The sequence below is a fragment of the Amphiura filiformis genome, chromosome 3, assembly GCF_039555335.1.
Source record: "Amphiura filiformis chromosome 3, Afil_fr2py, whole genome shotgun sequence".
NCBI classification, from domain to species: Eukaryota; Metazoa; Echinodermata; class Ophiuroidea; order Amphilepidida; family Amphiuridae; genus Amphiura; species Amphiura filiformis.
Window position 1 is genome coordinate 75,459,530 of NC_092630.1, and position 18,624 is coordinate 75,478,153.

Genomic DNA, 18,624 nt, shown 5'->3' on the forward strand with positions numbered 1-18,624 from the left:
GAAAAATATGGTTAAAAATTTGACTTTTTAAAATTTGTAACATGTTTACCATTTCTTCAATATTGCTTTAAAATGGTTAAAAAGCAATAATACAAGCAAAAAGTGCACACAGAAAGTACATTTTATAATATTTTAGGCTTCTCATATTTTGGTCCATGGTGACACTCGTCACCTTGTGTCCAAAGTATTGACCCACACATTTATTTATTCATTTTTTCACACTGATTGTATGTTAAAGGGTGCCTTCAATGGAAGTATAACCCTAACAACATAATAATAATTATTTTGAAATTTTTACAAGCCGTGTTTCAACTAACCCCACCCTATGTTTCAACTTACCCCAGGGGTGGGGTTAGTTGACACACTTTTTTCAAATTTTCAAATTGGATTATATGAATAATCATAAGCAGGTCCAATAAAGTTTAAGGCTGTATTTGTAGCATGTATGTATATGTTTATACTGATATGGTTAGTGTTTCTTGAAAGTAATCGGTTTGCGTTAAAAAGACGATTTTGTGAAAAATGTTTCAACTAACCCCAATCTCCCCTAATCTTTAGCGAGGTTTTTATATTGATATTTAACAATATTTTCATTCTTCATTTTCACTCAATTACAAAATATATGGCACACATAAAATTAAAATAAATATACTCTGCCGTCTAAACCACATCAATTGTACCTCGCTTGGGTATTGGAAATTGTTATATATAATGTACAGTTAATATTCATATATTCTGTTATACATATCAATTTTTACACAAAAATATTTCATTGAAAATCCTCCCACTCGGCTTTTGCTAAAAAGTAACCAGGCTTTAGCCTGTACAATATTTTAGCGTTTTTATACTGCTGTGGCATTATACGGAACGTATCATAGGTGGAAAACAAGAGATATGCCCAATGCTTTCGAGTCAAGCTATTGTGACAAAGTGTCTTTTGTTGTTTCCCCATTGCACTCTTCGCAGGTCTTTTGAGAACTTGATGTACCTTTGCTAATGCCAGCAACATCACCAGAAATAGCAGGGACCACTCGGATCCTGTTATCGTTGGCCCCAATATTTCGTAGTGCCCTTCCTGAGTTAGTTGCTTGGAAGGTGCCCAAGGTGCCACGACGAACCATTTCGTCTGGGTCCACAAATTGAACAGCATAAAGTTTAATAAAGTACACACAGAATAGATTGAGGTAGGCATTTACCAAAAGAGCCAAACTGAGTGTGGCCACTTTATAAAGTGCAGAATTTGACGTACTGTATACAGGTATTATGGACAGAAATACTACTGATGTCGAATACACACTTATGGCGATGAACTTGGACTCGTTGTAGTTGTCAGGAACTTTCCGTGCCCGGAAAGCATAATAGCAACAAGCGAATACGATGAGCGCATTGTAAACGCAGGCTGCGAGAAACCCGTATCCAAACCGACAATATGTTTCCACGTACGGTTTTGACTTACTTGGGGTTAATTTTTCACGTACAGCAGGACCCATTATTGAACCAATTACAACGATGATAATCTGAAACGAAACAAAAGAAAAAAGACAGACTTATTAGAGAAACTCTGCAGCAAGTATATATTTTACATATCATAACAAATGCTTTAGATTTACTTCTAAAATCGGCTTCACTTGTTTTGGTAGAAGTTTTGTAGAAGTAGGAGAAGAAGAAGACGAACTAGAGAGCACTGTGTTGGTGTTTGAGCAAACACGAATATCTATATCTATATGATTTCCACCCTTACACCCATGACCTTGACATGAACTTGACCATTTTCGGCACTCGATAGTGATCACATGCATCAAGTGTGGTGGCAATCCAACAATTTTTACTCGGATGACCTTGATATGACCATGGCCATTTCCAGCACTCGATAGTGATCACACCCCCAAGTTTGATGACAATCCAACAATCTATACTCTGATGACCTTTACATGACCTTGACCATTTTCAGAATTCGATGGTGATCCCATCCACCAAGCTTGTAGAGAAGGCAAAACAGGTTTACGCTCAGATAGTTATTAACATCCTTGCTGAAACTGGCCCGAGGTCTGATGGCAGGGATATGCGCAGGGAGAGCAATCCATATGGGGGTTGTGGATGGTACAGCAGCAGATCTTTGATGGTTGAAAATTTTGATCGTAGTATCTTAGAAGGTGTATTTCTAATCCTCCTGTTCTGTTTACTCCTGTTGTTCATGCTGGCGCATGGCCGTTGTTTACGTTAATTTCCGCGACCTTTTCGATGCTTACAGACTATCGATTTATTCCTAGAAATTATGTAAGTCTTTGGTTTCCTAATGTTGAAAAGATTATTGCATTTACATTCGTTTGTCTTTCAAGTTGGAATGTTTGATAGACTGCAACAATATACTCTTTGATGTGATAAATATTATCATGTATCTAATATTATTGGAATTAATACTGGAAACAAAATTTACTTTATAAATATAAACTAAATATAAAATGAATATGTATTTTATTATTACACGTCCCTGCGATTGGAGCAGTTATTTGCTTTTAAAATTAATCGACTCAAGATCTTTATAGAAAGATAAAAAATTATACGAAAGAAAAAAACCCTTTTATTCAAATTTCATCAGGGTCGTATTATTAAGAGAGCATCTCAAGTATAAGATTTATATTGGTTTTATATTTCTTTACATTAAGGCCGTACTACACCCATATATTGGTTTGATTGGTCTAAAAAAATATTTTTTCATTTATAGCTAGGCGATATATGCACGGATCATGTGAAATAAAAAAATAATTATGAAACAACTTCGTAAAAGTGTCCTATTTCACCCATTTGTCTTAAAGTTGATTGGTTGGTAAGGACGCTTATATCCACTTTTTACGTCTGTGACAGGCGGCGTAGGAAGCGCAACACGTGACGTACGAGGCTGGCGAAGATACACTGACAGCCCCATTCAAAATACACGGTTAGCAATTACAAATAGAAAATTATCATACTTGCAGTAGGGTACTTTGTCGTACCCCGACGGTTTAAGATTAAGATAATTTTGTTTTGACACCGCATAACAAATTTAGAATTGTTTGTGACGATTTCATGATTATGTGTTAATCTAATGGTGACCTCAAAATTGGCGATATCGCTTCCATCACCGCCTGGTATGTGATGTCAATCTCCGTAGGGATGGGCAATACCAATTGTCGATCTAGAGCAGTCAGGGGGGTGGGGGCGTAATTTTTAGAAAAAATTAAATTAAATTAAAAAAAATGGCCGCGGAGCGCGCTTGCGCGACGCAGGAGGTTGTCTGAGGGAGGATGTTCCCCCCTCAGAAGTAAGAAACTTGTGCAAAATGAAGATCTAATTGAAGCGATTTGGTGGACAATTTTGGCACTATTACTAGTGTAAAAATTTAGGTTTGGCGGCCGAAAATTTGTGAAATGTGCGGTTCATGAAGCCTTTCTTGGACAAGTTTCCCTATTGTCGTAGGCCTATAAATTGTTTTAAACATAAATCGGCGAAAGAAGAAGCGAAAATGGCCACTTGTATATCGATTACGCATGGGGAGTGTAAAATGAAGAAAATTGAAGTGTTTTGGTGGACCATTTTGGTACAAGTGCATGTGTAAAAGTTTAGTTTGAAAAAGCCGCAAATTTGTTAAATGATAGTCCATGAAACCTTCCTTGGACAAGTTTTCCCTGTAAGCCTATACCCTTATAAATTATTGTGTTAACATAGGGCTTAAATTGGCAAATGTTGGAAGAAGAACGAAAATGATCATATGTTTATCCACTACGCAAGGGGGAGTCTGAGGGGGATGTTCCCCCTGAGAAGTTTGAAAAATTTGCAAAATGAAGGTCGAATTGAAGCCATTCGGTGCATTGTTTTTACACTACTATTTATTGAATCAATTGCTTTTTAACAGAAAAAAGGGCCCGAACTCAATTTGCAAAACTTGAGATTGGCAATTACTAAAGCATGCATAAATCGATGAAGTCGGTATGGAGTCCGTCTTAATACTGACATTGGTGGCAAAATGTGAGGGGCCCTGCATATCGGCGGACCCGCAGTAATTTTCACATGCTTTTAGGACGAGGACCCGCCTTCAAGCAATGCCTAAAATAATCGCAGGCCTATATAGGACCTACTTCCAATCGTCCCGACTGTGCGGTTATTTACACATGGGCCTACTCAATTACGTGCAATTTAGTTTCTCTCCTCCTTTCCACCATTTTCTCTTCTCTTTTCTCCTTTCTTCCCCTTCTCTTCTCTTTATTTTTTGGGGGTGGGTCCGTCAGCCACCTGAATCCGCGCCTTAATTGAGTCAATGTGTATGTTGGGACCGGGAGGGGAGGGGGGTACTGAGGCGAGGCCTACCACATTTAATAACGAACTAAGGCTTACTCTTTGTGGGATTTCGAATCGCAACACAGGTAATAATAAAACCAGTAGCAAACTTCACTTAAACCAACAAGATAGGCCTACAACAAGTTTACAACTTTCTTTTTAATTAATGAAACAAAGCTTATTTTTGACTCAGAGTTTAAATTTAAGATGCTAGCCGAAGTCAATAACTTTGCACATTCTTCGGGTTCCTTTGTTTCCACTCTTGTTAAAAGAAGACATAAAACCTGATGATCAGCTGACTCTTTCTGTTGACAATTTAAGTTTAAAACATTATTAACACAATTATTTGTTTTCAATTTTCTAATATTTTTTTCAATACGTTCCATTAAATAATTCTTTAGGCCTATTCTGTCATGTCTGTAAAGTACGGTATCGTACGCGTACCGGTATCAGAGAATCCGCGATATCGAGTACCGCTCAACCTTAGTCAAAGGTCAAAACAAATTATAAAAATATGGCGTCATGTAATTTCGTCGGCTTCGCTTGTCTTCGAAGCGAGCAGTGATTTTCACGGATTTTACAAGCTTTTACACATCATTTTCTCAAAATGGAAGGAATACACACCCGCTACAGGTAAGTGACGAAACCGTTACTACACATGACGTTTTAGGGTGTGTCCAACACTTTAATTTTGAGGTTTTACCATTGTGAACATACCGATTCACATTATAAATCGTATTTTGTAAGCTTTCTATTTTCTCAGAAAACTGAGCAAAAATTCACCTAATACTGAAAATTGACTGTTTTGACTGTTCTTTAATTTCAACCTTATCAAACCTGAAACAAATGTGCTGCCTTGCGAACACAAATTTTGCATATCATTGTCAACTGGAAGGGGAAAATAAGTTTAATTTCATTGATAACATGAAATTGATGCATATTTGTGTTTTCAAAGCTGTGCATAATTAATGCATTTCCAAAATAAAAAATATTTTGGTACTATTAGGGTCTGCCATTGATGATAAATAAGTGTGTGTAGGTCGATTCACGCTAGCAGTTATGAAATTGCAAATATGATCAAAATTGTGATGGGGTCATCATGTACCTCTCTTTGGCTTGTACAATTAAAAGCATGTAAGCTACATTATTATCAATACCACCAATAGAACGAGAAGATTTGCCCCTTCATTATGCATACCATTTTGACCAATTTTGTTTCTCATTTCTTCACAAAATGCAAAAAACCCACAAAAAATGTGATGGGTGTAGTACCCCCTTAAGACCACTTCAGAGCACACATTAAGACTCCTTTTTTACTTTTCTTCTCTACTTCCTTATGACTCGTTTTTTAGTTTCTTCTTTAGCGAAAAGGAAGTACAAGTAACGTATAATTTGCTTTATATTATATGAAATTAAGTCCACTTCGGAGCACATCTGAAGGCTAATCTCAATTAGCTATAATATTAAATACAAATTTTGCTATTGTAACGCTGCACATAAAAGCTGTATTGTTGGGAGTAAATTAGTGTCATTGTACACCGTATGTTAGAGCTTGGAAATTACGTGCTGAATATCGTCAGAGTGATAATTATAAAGGTAGCTACCATATAAGTATACTGCCTTCTTGTGTAAGGTGAATTCTATATTAGGGAGTTTAATCCACGCGTACACTACCCACTCGTTTCTACCTGGAATTTCGTTATTTTATTGTGTTGACGTGTTATGATGTCACACTGTTATTGTAACCATAAAATTACGCCAGTTTTGCTCAAATTGTGATAAAACTAGTCCGGTGACTCCTAATTTAAATTAATTTAAATCAAACATCACATCAGTTCGCATATTTTATCAAAAATTCAGCAAGAATGAACAAGTAGATTTTTTGTTATAATCCAAAAACATGTTGGAAATTGGTATTTTCCATTATAACGCCTGCACTGACTTTACCCAAAACAAAAAGGCTTTTTAAAATTTCAATTTCTCAAAGGTTAGCCCGTGACACTCCCCCCTTTTTTTTTAAATAGATATTCAGAGTATATTCATACGTCAGTTCCAGGATGGGCTATTCTATGGACTATACCCCTAATTATTAAGCAGCATTAGGCTATGATAATAACACTTTTGTTACTGTTTATGAATGTGTTGGTGGGCTAAACGAGTTTTGGAAAAGCGCTCTTCAACTATTAGAGTCACGCGGTAGCTGCAGTAACCAGTAAGTTTTAAAAATAAACGACTGATAATGAAGACTAAACAGATGCTCCGCGGTACTATATTTGATTACCTTTTTATCAAAGAAAGATGTTTGATTTTCATTCACACATGATGCAGTCATGTCTACAGTAGAATTCATCTCGACCTTTGCAGGACTTAAACCCCATTAAAAGCTATTAAACCAAGATAACACTCATTGAAACAGCTCAACTGATTAAATCGGATCTTCTCTGGTTGTGCACATGTGTCTGTTTTCAATGTGCGATATCGCAATAAAGCTGGTATTATAGCTTCAGTTGGGTAACCGATTATAAAGGAAACGGAAGGAAACAATGGTATGTGCACCTTTGTTCACGAAATGAGACAATGCCCTGCTTTTTGTTAACCAGCATTCTTGAGCAACATAATGATTGTTGACTTAACACGGTTTGGAAATAATTTCTTCATATTTTTGGTGTTATCTGTCGTTTACATATCCTTCCTAAAACACAAAAGTGCGACCCTCTCCAAACACCTAAATTAGCTAAAAATTTAGGACATGTTACAAAACTATATTTTCTAGAATTTCATAGAATAGTTTAAATGTAGCTTGTACCGTTTTTTTGTGGCATCCTTCAGAACAGAGCGGTCCGTTACCAATATAGCTCAATATTTTCGGTCAAATCTCCATTCAATTAACACGGGGGAGTTGGCTAGCTATGAGCTAGCTATGCTTTGCCCTCACTCATATTCTACGAAAGTGCGACCCCTTCTGAACATCTAACCTAGCTGTAATTTTAGGTCATGTTAGAGAAATATATTTGCTAGAAGTTTGGAGAATAGTTTAAATATTGGCCGGTTATTTTTCACACAGTGAGGTTAACTAGGCAAATGCAATATAATTCTTCATACACTATTTGTAAAGGTCGCGCGTCAATGGTGAGAGCACTGTGTATTGTGTATAGGAAAACGGACAGTAACTGCAGTATGATTTCCTTTCACCATCATGAAATCGAACATTTTCCCAATTATATCCCTTTGAAAAATGTCTACAAAAAATTAACGGACTAATAGCCCAGTACAGGCAAATATCTGAATTTCACTGCAATCCATTGATAATAATTATGTCAATTGTTGTCATCAGGAAATGATTTATATCACGGGAATTATATGCATGTATACAATATTTTTTCGAAGATTTCCATGGTTACTTGGTTCATGAGAAGAAACATGAATAATTTCCTTTGTATTTTTGCAATGATCCAATAACTCGTGAACATGATGAATGAGTTCTATATAGCTAAGAAGTTTATTAAAAGTTAATTAATTAAGGTGTTATGGGAGGGATTGAGATTTTTTCTTTATGATTATCACAGTAAATCCATATTTGGTATGTATAACAAGTATGTCTTAACATAAGTAAAAATGTTTAAAAAACAAATTACGCATATTATTAGCGCAAATTGCTTAACATTGACAAAAATATAGCTCGACAATAAAATATCGTGTCAAGTTGGTTGATGAAAGCTTGTGAAAAGATCTAGAGTTTGGTCTTGGTTTAAAAAGCACCACAGATTAAGGAGGTTAATACCAGGCATATACTGATTTTGAACCACATGGATCTTTGATTTTCTGTCCTGCTGAAAAAAAGCAAAGACTTTGTGAATTTCAAACCAAGACCATGCTCTAGCTTATGGTTTAGAGAGTATTATTGCCAATTTTTAGCTGTGTAGAGGGTGTACCTTTGCCTCCACATTAAAAAAAACCACGCATTTACGCTATAATATGAAATCTACTTTAAAGTTATAACATTGAAATATGAATATTAATTAGCTAATTAGCATAATATTATGATTAGAAATAGTTATTTTTACTGTTATATCACTTAAATTTTATACGAGCATATGCAGCAATTTGTTCTGTTCCATTAATGTATTTTGGCCTGTAATTAATTTCTACTAGTTGATTTACTTAAATAACACTGTTTGAAAACAATAGAATACATAAGAAATATAATGCATGTGTTAATTAGAGAATAAAGGTATTGTTTTTACCCCTGAGTGCATCTATCGTCTCATATAACACGGGCGACATCATTATTTTAAGTAAAACAACGAGGAGAAGCCGAGTTGTTTTGCCGAGTTGTTTTACGCCAAAAATAATGATGTCGCCCGTGTTATATGAGACGATAGATGCACGACAGCGGCTAAAAACAATACCTTTATTCTCATTCTTAAACACTTCAATTCAAATAAAAATATCATACAAATTTTAATCAAATTAAGTCCTACATTTTGCAAGGAATTCCCTAGGGCTTAAAATCGATCAGTCCCATTGTTGCTGTGCGCCTCCGATTGGTCCAAATAGCGAGTACGCGTATCGCGTCGACGCACACGCGCTGTCCCGTGTGATATCGTGTCATATCACACGGGTAAAGCTGGGTAAGAACCAATAAGATTGCAGGAACGTTCTCAAGTGTTTAAGAATATAGGATAAATTCTCATTCTGACAGTTTTTTGCGTCATCGGTTGAAAGTTTTCCACCCGCAACTTTTGAACGCGATGTGCGATTTCCATCAAATAAAAAGTAAAAAAAAAAGGTAGGTAGACAATAGGACTATTTAAATTTATTCTTAAAATTCGCTGTTGTATATTAAATGTAACATATAGAAAGGTGGGATGTTATGAGTCCAGCCGCCTATCACCATGATTACGACATTATCATAATAAAGGGTGTAAAGGCTTGATCAATAATCTAGCATTGTCACACTCCCTACACAACCCCATCCCTTATAGTGACGGCCCTAGAAATACGGGTTGGAATTTTCGATATTTCACCGTACGTTAGATGGAGGGTGATGGGTTCAGCTTCCTTTAACGAAAGGACTAATAGGACTTCATCGAAGTTTTGAGTTGTTCCCTTATGAAAATCCCCGTGGCTATAATAATGTGAATGTGACAGAATGAGCTGTTCTTAGAATGGGTTTGTCCAGTTTTACTACTTTGGTATAAAGGAGAGCTGCAAGAGATTTTCGTGACAGATTTTATCATGAAAGTTGTTATAGGCTTTCTAATGTGTTTGTATTCTTTGTGCCTTCAAAATAACATGTGAGCCAGCCAATGTGCTATTAATCCAGCAATATATAACTTGCTCTTCTCTTCCCAAATGGGGAATATATTCTTCTGTCGACTTACTGAAGTCAGGTTTATGAAACAACACATATGTCAATGTAAGTGGAACAGTCAGGAGGAAAACCTATTTTACAAGTAATTGATTGGTGATAGCAGCACCATTGTGGACATTGTTATCTGTGCAAGGATTTATACGTAAATGATATCTACATTCAAGGCAACAGTGGACTCTGCTGAATAGTTGTCTTCGCAGGACAAGTTTGAATAAGGATATACGTCAGTCGTGCAGAACATTGAGTGCAACAGAACTTTGTACTCAATAACAAGAGGAAGACTGTCGGATAAGTTAAATTATCAGTGTGATTCACAAAGTGTATACATTTATATTGAACAGATCTTTTTTCTCTAAACAGCTAAAATAGCATACCTTTGGGTACCTTTGTTTATGTAAAGGATCATTATCAATCATGTTATACTTTTCATTAAAGATTCAGATTTTGTTAACTTCTACAAACAGTGTATTTTATTGTACATTCTGAATTTGGGTACAGTGTTTTCGCATTGAGTTATTGCAACTCGTAACAATGTTGATTATGAAAATAACAATAAAATTGGTTTAGTACAGAATATTCAAGGGGTAGGGATGCAACAACAACCCCTCTTCGGTAGACATTACAAAAATGCCTCAAGTTGTCATTTTTTTACTTAGATTAGTAAATGTATTGACAAAAAGTATGCATCGTAAAATAATACTTACAACACAAGCACATTTACATTTTGGATTGGTTTTGGGTTTTGAATCTGAGACTAATATATTAGTCTCAGGTTTGAACAGACATGTCGAAACCATTACCATTAGATAAAATAGTCGATAGTCGGCTGTTTTATGTTCATGGTAATGTACAGATAAACCTTGAACATGAACGTATAATCGTTAGAAGTTATTAAGATACGTATTTTGGTATTATTTGTAACAGACTAGTGGTTTTCCTAACATTTCATTAAGCAATTCGAGTTTCTCTGCTATATTGGTGCAATATACCGGGAAGAATAAACCTACACAGTATGTATCAAAATCACTATCATAAAGTGACCATGATATAAAATGACAAGTGCTCATTTGGATCGGCAATTTAAATCATATTATTTATATTACAATTCTGTTCTGAAATTAAGCACTTATCTTCGATATTCAACATTTGAATCAAGTACAACATGCATTTGTAGCTGGCCGTGTAAAACTAGACCGATTGCAGAAAGAAATCTGGTTTTACCTTCATGTAAGCATTATCACCAGTTCTAAGATTTGGGTTTAGGGTTCGGGGTAAAAAATTCCGCGATGCTTATATGAAGGCAAGACCAAAATTCTGCACTAGTTTACATTTAAAATGTATAAGAGGACGATTATTTTGTGTTTCAAAATTATTTAATCATTTCAATCCGACTGATTATTTGGATCCAGAAAGTTTAATCCTCATTGTATTACTTTTGGTTATTCGACGACGACAACGACGATGCTTTCGACAACCAACCGCGTCGACTTTACTGCTATAGCATTCCACGAATTTATCTTTTTTAAGCACCTGTTCCACCTCTGCTATGATCTTCTCGCTTTCGTCCATCATGGATAGGCTGAGGAATTTTGCTCAATTGGCCGATCTTCGGAACATGCCATACAATCTGTATTTAAATCACGTGACATCAAGTATTTTTTTGTTATTGGATAATGGAGAGCGTTTCCCTCTGCAGCGAGCGAGAAAGTTCAACCAGATAAACTTTTTCGTTCTCCGCGGCGGAAGAGTCGTTGCGGGTTTGGCGAAAGACGCAGGAAAGACACAGTGGCTCCAGTGTCTTCCATTTGAAGCTCGGCGAAAAACACGGCGGAAAAAATGGTCCCCAACGGAAAACGCGGCGACAAAAACGACGGACTAATATACCGGGCTTTAGCAGAAAACATCGCGTCCGTCGCAACGGACCTCACGTATTGTAATCAGGTGCTATTATCAATTGAGGGGCTAATAGATGTCGGTCGTTTCCAAGTTATGAGTTTCAGGATTGGTTTTGGTTTTGGTCACGTGGTTTCCTGGTGTCCTTCCTGCCTAATCTCTTGACTGACGTCATTATCTTTGTCTGTACCCTTTGTTAGAAACTTCTAACACAATCACAGATACGTTTACTACATTGATGTCCTGACAAACAATAGAGGTTATCCGTGTTCTATAAGTTACATATCCTATCAACGACTGCTATACCTTATTTGGGATTTTCAAATGAAGTACATGCTTGTGCAACCATGATTGTTTCAAAATAGCCCGCCAAAGTCATGCAGGTAACTCCGAGGTCGTGTATTGAATTGGTTTGAATGAGGAATACTACGGGAACCAGCGCCATTTGTTAGAAGTCACACATGCGTGAAGTGAATAACCTCTATAACCAATCGAATTAATTAATTAATTAATTAAATATTTACAACATCCGTTTGAATATTGCATAACCTTTCAAATCCATCCGGTTTCAATGACGTATAGTATCATATCAATTACCAACATTACAATGAAGTATTTTATTATTATATATCTCAGCAAGTTCTTTGTGAAATCATAATAATTTAAACGTGCGTTATTGAAAAGAAATAAAATTCAAATGTTTTTCCTTCAATATGAAATAAATAAAATTTTTGAAAATGAAATCTAATCAAAGTTATTCAATTTTTAATATTTTTTTAAATTAAAAAATAATATGACATGAAGTTTTCAAGGGACATGTTGTGTTGAACTAAACTCATATTACAAAATAATCAAAAATAATAGATGGAATTCATAATGGAATTTTGATTTCCTATCTGCATGACAAAAATAATTTTTGATCATATTTGCAAAGCTTCAAAAAGAAACACGACAATTACATGCAATAGTCGTTTCACTGCCATGATAATGTGACTAGGTCAAGGTTACCAGAATTCATAATGTGGTGGTAACATTCATAATAACAACCATTGTAATGTGGGTGAATTGGCCTGAATATTCGTTGTGACAATGACCTATAGTTTGCCAACAATCATAATGTCTTGATATACTTTGACATTGATCGACACACCCCAATTGCTTATTGTGCTGATGAACGTTATGGCAAAAAATCCTAATTAACAACTTTTAATGTAATTCGTGCCATACTGTGCGTTGTTTGGTCTACACTTTCCTCTACAAATCATTGTTTGCGGGAGAATGGCGTAAATATAGGGTCTATTATCCTGTTTAAAATGGGTGCATTTGTTCATCCACAGTGTCGATTAAAGCATGGCACTATTTTCTCTGGCGTTCCCCAGGGTTCTGACTTTGGGACAAGATTTTAAGCGCGTTAAAACACGCTTAATCAAAATAAATAATTTTGTCTACCTTAGCTTGCTCGGTAATTTCCCAAGAATATGAAATAGTGATTTAGATTTGTTTGCTTTGTGTACGACATCTCTGTCTTAAAAAAAGGGTTTCTCCACGCATACTTTTCGGTTTTGTACAATAAAATAATTATAATGATTACAATAGTCTCTATGAATTTCAAACTCCTAAAAAGCGATCATCATCCTCATCATCATTTAATCATCATGGATATGTATTATGATGAAATATTACGGAAAACTAAAACAATCGTTATTTTGGCAATATGTTAATGAAAGTTGTTATCAACGTGCCTGTAGGGGCTGTGCAATAATTCTGAGCCCTGGTGGAAGGGTAAAAGGGGGGGGGGGGCGATTTTTGGCAGGCCGAGAGGGGGCAAACAATGTTTGATACGCCATTTGTAAATTTTACCCCCGGCTCATAATTATTGCACAGCTCCGGACACTTCAAGGAATACTGCACAAAAATGTAATGCACTCAGCTTTGTCGGATCCATTGTGGCTATATGCAAGGGGGTGACACTAAATTCACGGTTGTTCTATCAAGCACGCAAACGAATGACAAATCCCGTTGGTTTGCTATCTAGAAAATGAGGCCAGTTATCAATCCGTTATGAACCATTATGAATAATTCATATTCGACCCCATGATCAAGTTGGCGAATACTGACGCCGTTAATTTTACGAACTTTGTCTGTTCAATGAGAGTATAGCGCGCCCTCAATACATCTGGGCACAAAACACTCGAAAACGATCCGATTTAACGAAATGGCGGACAGGCATTTCCCATCAGGCATCGTGATATGTTTTTCAAAGAAAGTCTACTAGATTAATTTGGAAATGACTGTTTGCAATAGTAGTGTCGAAATAAGGACTTGCTGTCAGTAATGCGAAGAAAATGCGTGACAGGTGTAAGGTATGAAATACATGTAGAATTTGAAGTATAGAAAATATTTGACATCACATCTGACCTTCCATTTTGGCGCCATTTTGAATGTGTGTTTCTATTCGTTTCCCAGTCTGCCGCCTGGACAACCAATTCTTTAGAAATGCTTAGTCGCGCTAAAAGTCGATCGATACATGTAAAAATCAGCACAATTCAGAGATACACCTTTTTGCTATGAAATTAATTTTCTCGGTCAAATATAAAGCAATATTTTTTTTTTTCTTCAGTAATGTCAGTTAAAAACTTGGTGCTTGGATATACATTTTTTTAAAATCCTGGTGTTAAAATTAAGCATCAAATTGTGTCTTTTAGTGTGATATTTTTGATTTTTATAGGCCTTGAATTCGCCTGCGAGCTTTTTACGGAATTCATGTTTTAGCGTCTCAAACTAACATAGTTTGCTAAAGAAAGATATTTCCCACCTCTGTAAAGCACATCGTGTGGGTCTATATGTTATAGTTTTGTCAGAATTTCCGTTTTGTTTTACCCTTTTTCCATTCATGATCCGAAAATGTCAAACTAAGTAAAAGTAGGCAATGGTGAGTACTTTTATCTCGAGAGCAACCAGCAGAAATAGTCGATATTTCCTTTGTTGTTATCCAGGTCAATTTTTCATTGAAAGCAAATTGCCCGACCAGCGATTAAATCCCCAATTGGGTGTTCTGGTTAAACATGATCAGTAGGAGCGCTATAGGTCTGGGAATTTCTTTGCTATATTGAAGTTCTGGCAACACTATAGCCATGCCGGTATTCCTATTAAACCCAGGGATATCGATCCACAATGCTAGTACTAGCCTTTAGATTTCACGTGTTGATTTAGAAATTTTTCAGCCGACAGTGAAAGATGGTGAAATCAAAACGGAAATTCTGACAAAACTATGATATATAGCTCACGGTGATGTGCTTTAGAAAGTTGGGGAAAATCCTTCATTAGCGAACTATATTACTTTGAAAAGCTAAAAGGTTGATCCAGAAAAAGCTCGCGGGCCGAGCTGAAGCCTATAAAAATCGAATATCTTACACTAAATGACTGAATTTCAGGCCTAAGTTTAACACCAGGATTAAAAAAAAAAATCAGTATCAAGCATTATAGTTTTTCCAGCCATTTACTGAAAAATGAAAATTATTGCTTTTCATTTGGCTGAGAAAAAATTTTACACTGAAAAGGTGTAACTCAAAATTTTGCTCATTTCAACACCAATTTCGATCGTTTGTATTGCCTCATTAAATGACTGAGTGAGCCTTGCAGAACAAAAGAATCGGTTGTGCAGGTAGCTGACTGTTCCTTGCGTGATAATAATTATCAATCTGCAATTATCAGACATATTGGCACTTGGCTTCCGGAGTGAATAAGTATTTTTTAATGTATGTAAAGAATTTCATAATCATAGTGCCATTTCAGCTATGCATACACAACACCAAAATGAACCAACTTCTGATTGGTCACAGTCTGCGTATTCCGAAAATCGAATAAATCAATGTCCTTGAACATTTTAAGATCCATTGTTGCTTTGACATAGCTGGATGACACTGTGTACACTCAATTATATATCATTGTGAACTAACATGTCTTTTAAATGCAGACGAACCGTGTTTGCTTCTAATGTATTCGATAAAATTCCATATTATTGGGATAGGATTCTATGATGCATTGCCACCAACTGGCTTTAGCTGTAGTTTCAGTCACTGGAGCTCTGCACTTCAGACGATAAAAAGGCATGTAAATCTCAAAGTGTATACACTTGATACATTTAATATTTGGCCTTTCTTTTATAACGAAACGGTATACGAAATACACCAGCTTATATTTAATAAAGAAAGGTGATTATACGTATTCACTTATCAATTTGGCATGGATGCAGGCCCCGTCTGCATAACATGACTACCGCCCGCAATACGTCAGGGCACAAATTTGAATAACAATACGCTATTTACATATCAATGCGCCTCATGCTAATGAGTTGAGCCCTCTCCGGGAATTGCTCTATGCTCTATGCTTTTCTTTTTTGTGTTAAAAGTTGATCATTAGAGAATGAATTTGGAGAAAACCTTCTGATAATTACAAACACTCGCTGAGCAGCAAGACTCTAAGCTTTTAATCCGATAAGCTGATTATCTATTTGTATTCATGAATTGGAAGACATTCTTTGATGTATTACTGAGCTCAATCATCTGAAATTACTGGAGCGTGAGCCACCCAGGCTCAGCATAGTATTTTATTAACAGAAGGTTTTTTTCCAAATTCGTTTCCTAATGTTTACATTATGTTACTTACCTGTATCGCAATAACAAAAGACACGATAACCAGTTGCTGCTTTACCCCAACCATCTTGGGTCGTCTTACAGATTTCTTGCCTGCACGAAAGATTCTATAAATTCTATTTACTTTGAGAAGAGTTGGTGCGTAAGTAAGCGTAAAGCACATGGATATGACGTTATCTACAGCCATGCATGTTGATGAATTAGGTGGCAAGACTAGAATAAAAGTACACATATAGGATAGGACGATGCCGAGTATATTAATAGCACTGAGTTCACGACTACATGCTTTAATGATGGGTTGGTCCGCATACCAACTCATTCCTATTACAGTTAATGCACAGAGGACGATTCCCAAAGCTGATATGATACTTATTATCAATACCAATGGGTCGACCCATCTCAAATGTGTTGGATGTATTGGGTGACATGAGGTGAAATTAACACTTGGCCAGTACGCGTCTAAACACTCGACGCATTTAGTAGCATCCACGACAATGGCGTTTGGTAGGCATTTGTGGCAACCCCAGCAACATTTCTTTTCTAATGGGATAACGATTGATCCAAGGTCACATTTTAAACGACAGGTAGATTCTGGTATTCTATTCGTTCCATTTAGAAATCGTACTTTATCTTGCTCAATTATTAACTTGTCATTATCCTTCGCAGAATCCCACAATCCTATTTTCACCATACGGTGCTCTCCGTCTACAATTTGCCAATTTCGTAAGATGTATTTTCCAGGTGGGTCCGCGTTTTCATCAAAATTGAAAAGTCCACTTTTAGCCATAAAACTAACATTTCTTAAGTGATAGAGTAATTCCTCGCCTTCAACATCAGAATATCGACAAGTATTCTCATTACCGCCGCATTTCTCTGTCAGAAGTGAATGTAAACCATGAGCAAATACATAAACAGCATCAATAATTGGGAGCGTTATATAAATTGCGCTGAAGTCGTTTTCTAGAAATGTTGATATACACACATCGACATTAGTGCAATTGTAAAGGGTTGTTTTCTCTCTCCAATAATCCTTATACCACGGACTTAACATTGGATTATGAAATTGAAGGTTCCTCACGTATCTTTCGTATTCTGGGACACTAACGCTGTAAAATCTAGTAAATATAGCTCCAGTAGTTAGATGCTCGTAACCCCTTTCTTTTAGATCGTAGCCCCAATCATCAGACCCTATCCAGGTCATATCTCTCGTAAATTCTTCTATTTTCATCTGTTCCAGCACCGTATTAGCTACTTTACCAGATGAGAACATCACCACTGTCTTCGCCTCCGGATATTCGTCAAATTTCTGCACCACTTCGTGAAGTTCCTTTTCTGTGGCGCTATCTGAAACAGGAGAAATGAAAGCAATGCAGATACCTCGCGATTCTACCAGTGTCTGAAGCTGTCTTGCCCCATGTATTCCATAGCTATCGATGGAGTGTATAACAGCAATATAATCCCACTGGTAGAGTTCTAAGAGATCAACAATGGCACCAACTTGTAAACCATCTGGTGGTACAGTTCGCAAGAAATATTTAAACTGTATTTTGTCTGTAAGTTCTACGCTACTAGCGTAATATGAAATCATTGGCATGTCGAATAATGCTGCTAATCGTGTGGAGGGTATTGTAGTTGCACTTCTAGATGTCCCTATTATGCCAATGATACCAGAGTTAGACGATTCTTGATCAGCTGATTGATTGGTACAAATTTGATCCACAGCCTTGTAATCAGTCACTAAATCTAGTGTATTTCGTAAAGCAATATCCTCCGACCAGCCATCGTCTAAAATGTCAAAACCGAGAGTTATATTTGGTAGTAATTCCGAGCTATTGTTGATTTCTTCAATTGCAAATCGCATAGATTCTGCCATGAACACTCCACGTGGTTCAAGACCATCTTGACATGGGAATTTGGGGTTGACAAATAAAAAGAAAAAATACCGCCGATGTTAATATCACCAGATTTGCTAAAACGTAAGCACTCTGTTAGAGGAGCAGCATTTCCCAAATTGATGCATCCACTGAAACTAACAAACGTCAGGAGTACAGGCAACATGTTTCTTGCAGCTACTCAGCAGTCGACAGATAATATTGATATCCAGGCTTAAGTTGCACGGAGTGCGATCAGTTTAATTGGACGTATTTTCATCATATTTCACATTGCACACATGTACTGCTAGTCTTGTCACGGCACGTGAAGCAATACTAACAGTTACTTGAATTTGTAGATGTTCCATTTCGTCGACGGGGGTGGTATTGGATTCCACTTGACTGTTTTATGAATTTACTTTGCAATTAATGCCATATTATCTTTAATAATCACATGTACATATTTGTCGTCACATAGCTGTAGTACCTTTAAGTGATAATAAGAAATGTAAAGAAA

General features: G+C 36.3%; 1 protein-coding gene across 1 annotated transcript; it reads right to left on the bottom strand.

Moving 5' to 3' along the window:
- Window positions 1–703: 703 nt before the first annotated feature.
- Window positions 704–18,417, bottom strand: LOC140147771 (metabotropic glutamate receptor 5-like). Its single transcript, XM_072169523.1, has 2 exons — window positions 16,250–18,417; window positions 704–1,517 (listed from the first exon to the last, which is right to left on the bottom strand). The coding sequence occupies exons 1-2, from the start codon at window positions 18,107–18,109 to the stop codon at window positions 918–920; spliced, it is 2,460 nt and encodes an 819-aa protein (XP_072025624.1). The 5' UTR covers window positions 18,110–18,417; the 3' UTR covers window positions 704–917.
- Window positions 18,418–18,624: the final 207 nt, after the last annotated feature.

Coding starts and splice junctions, on each gene's coding strand:
- LOC140147771 (XM_072169523.1), bottom strand. CDS start 18,109: ATGGCAGAATCTATGCGATTTGCAATTGAAGAAATCAACAATAGCTCG. Junction 1,518..16,249: donor CTTTTGTTATTGCGATACAG/GTAAGTAACATA, acceptor GTTTCGTTTCAG/ATTATCATCGTTGTAATTGG.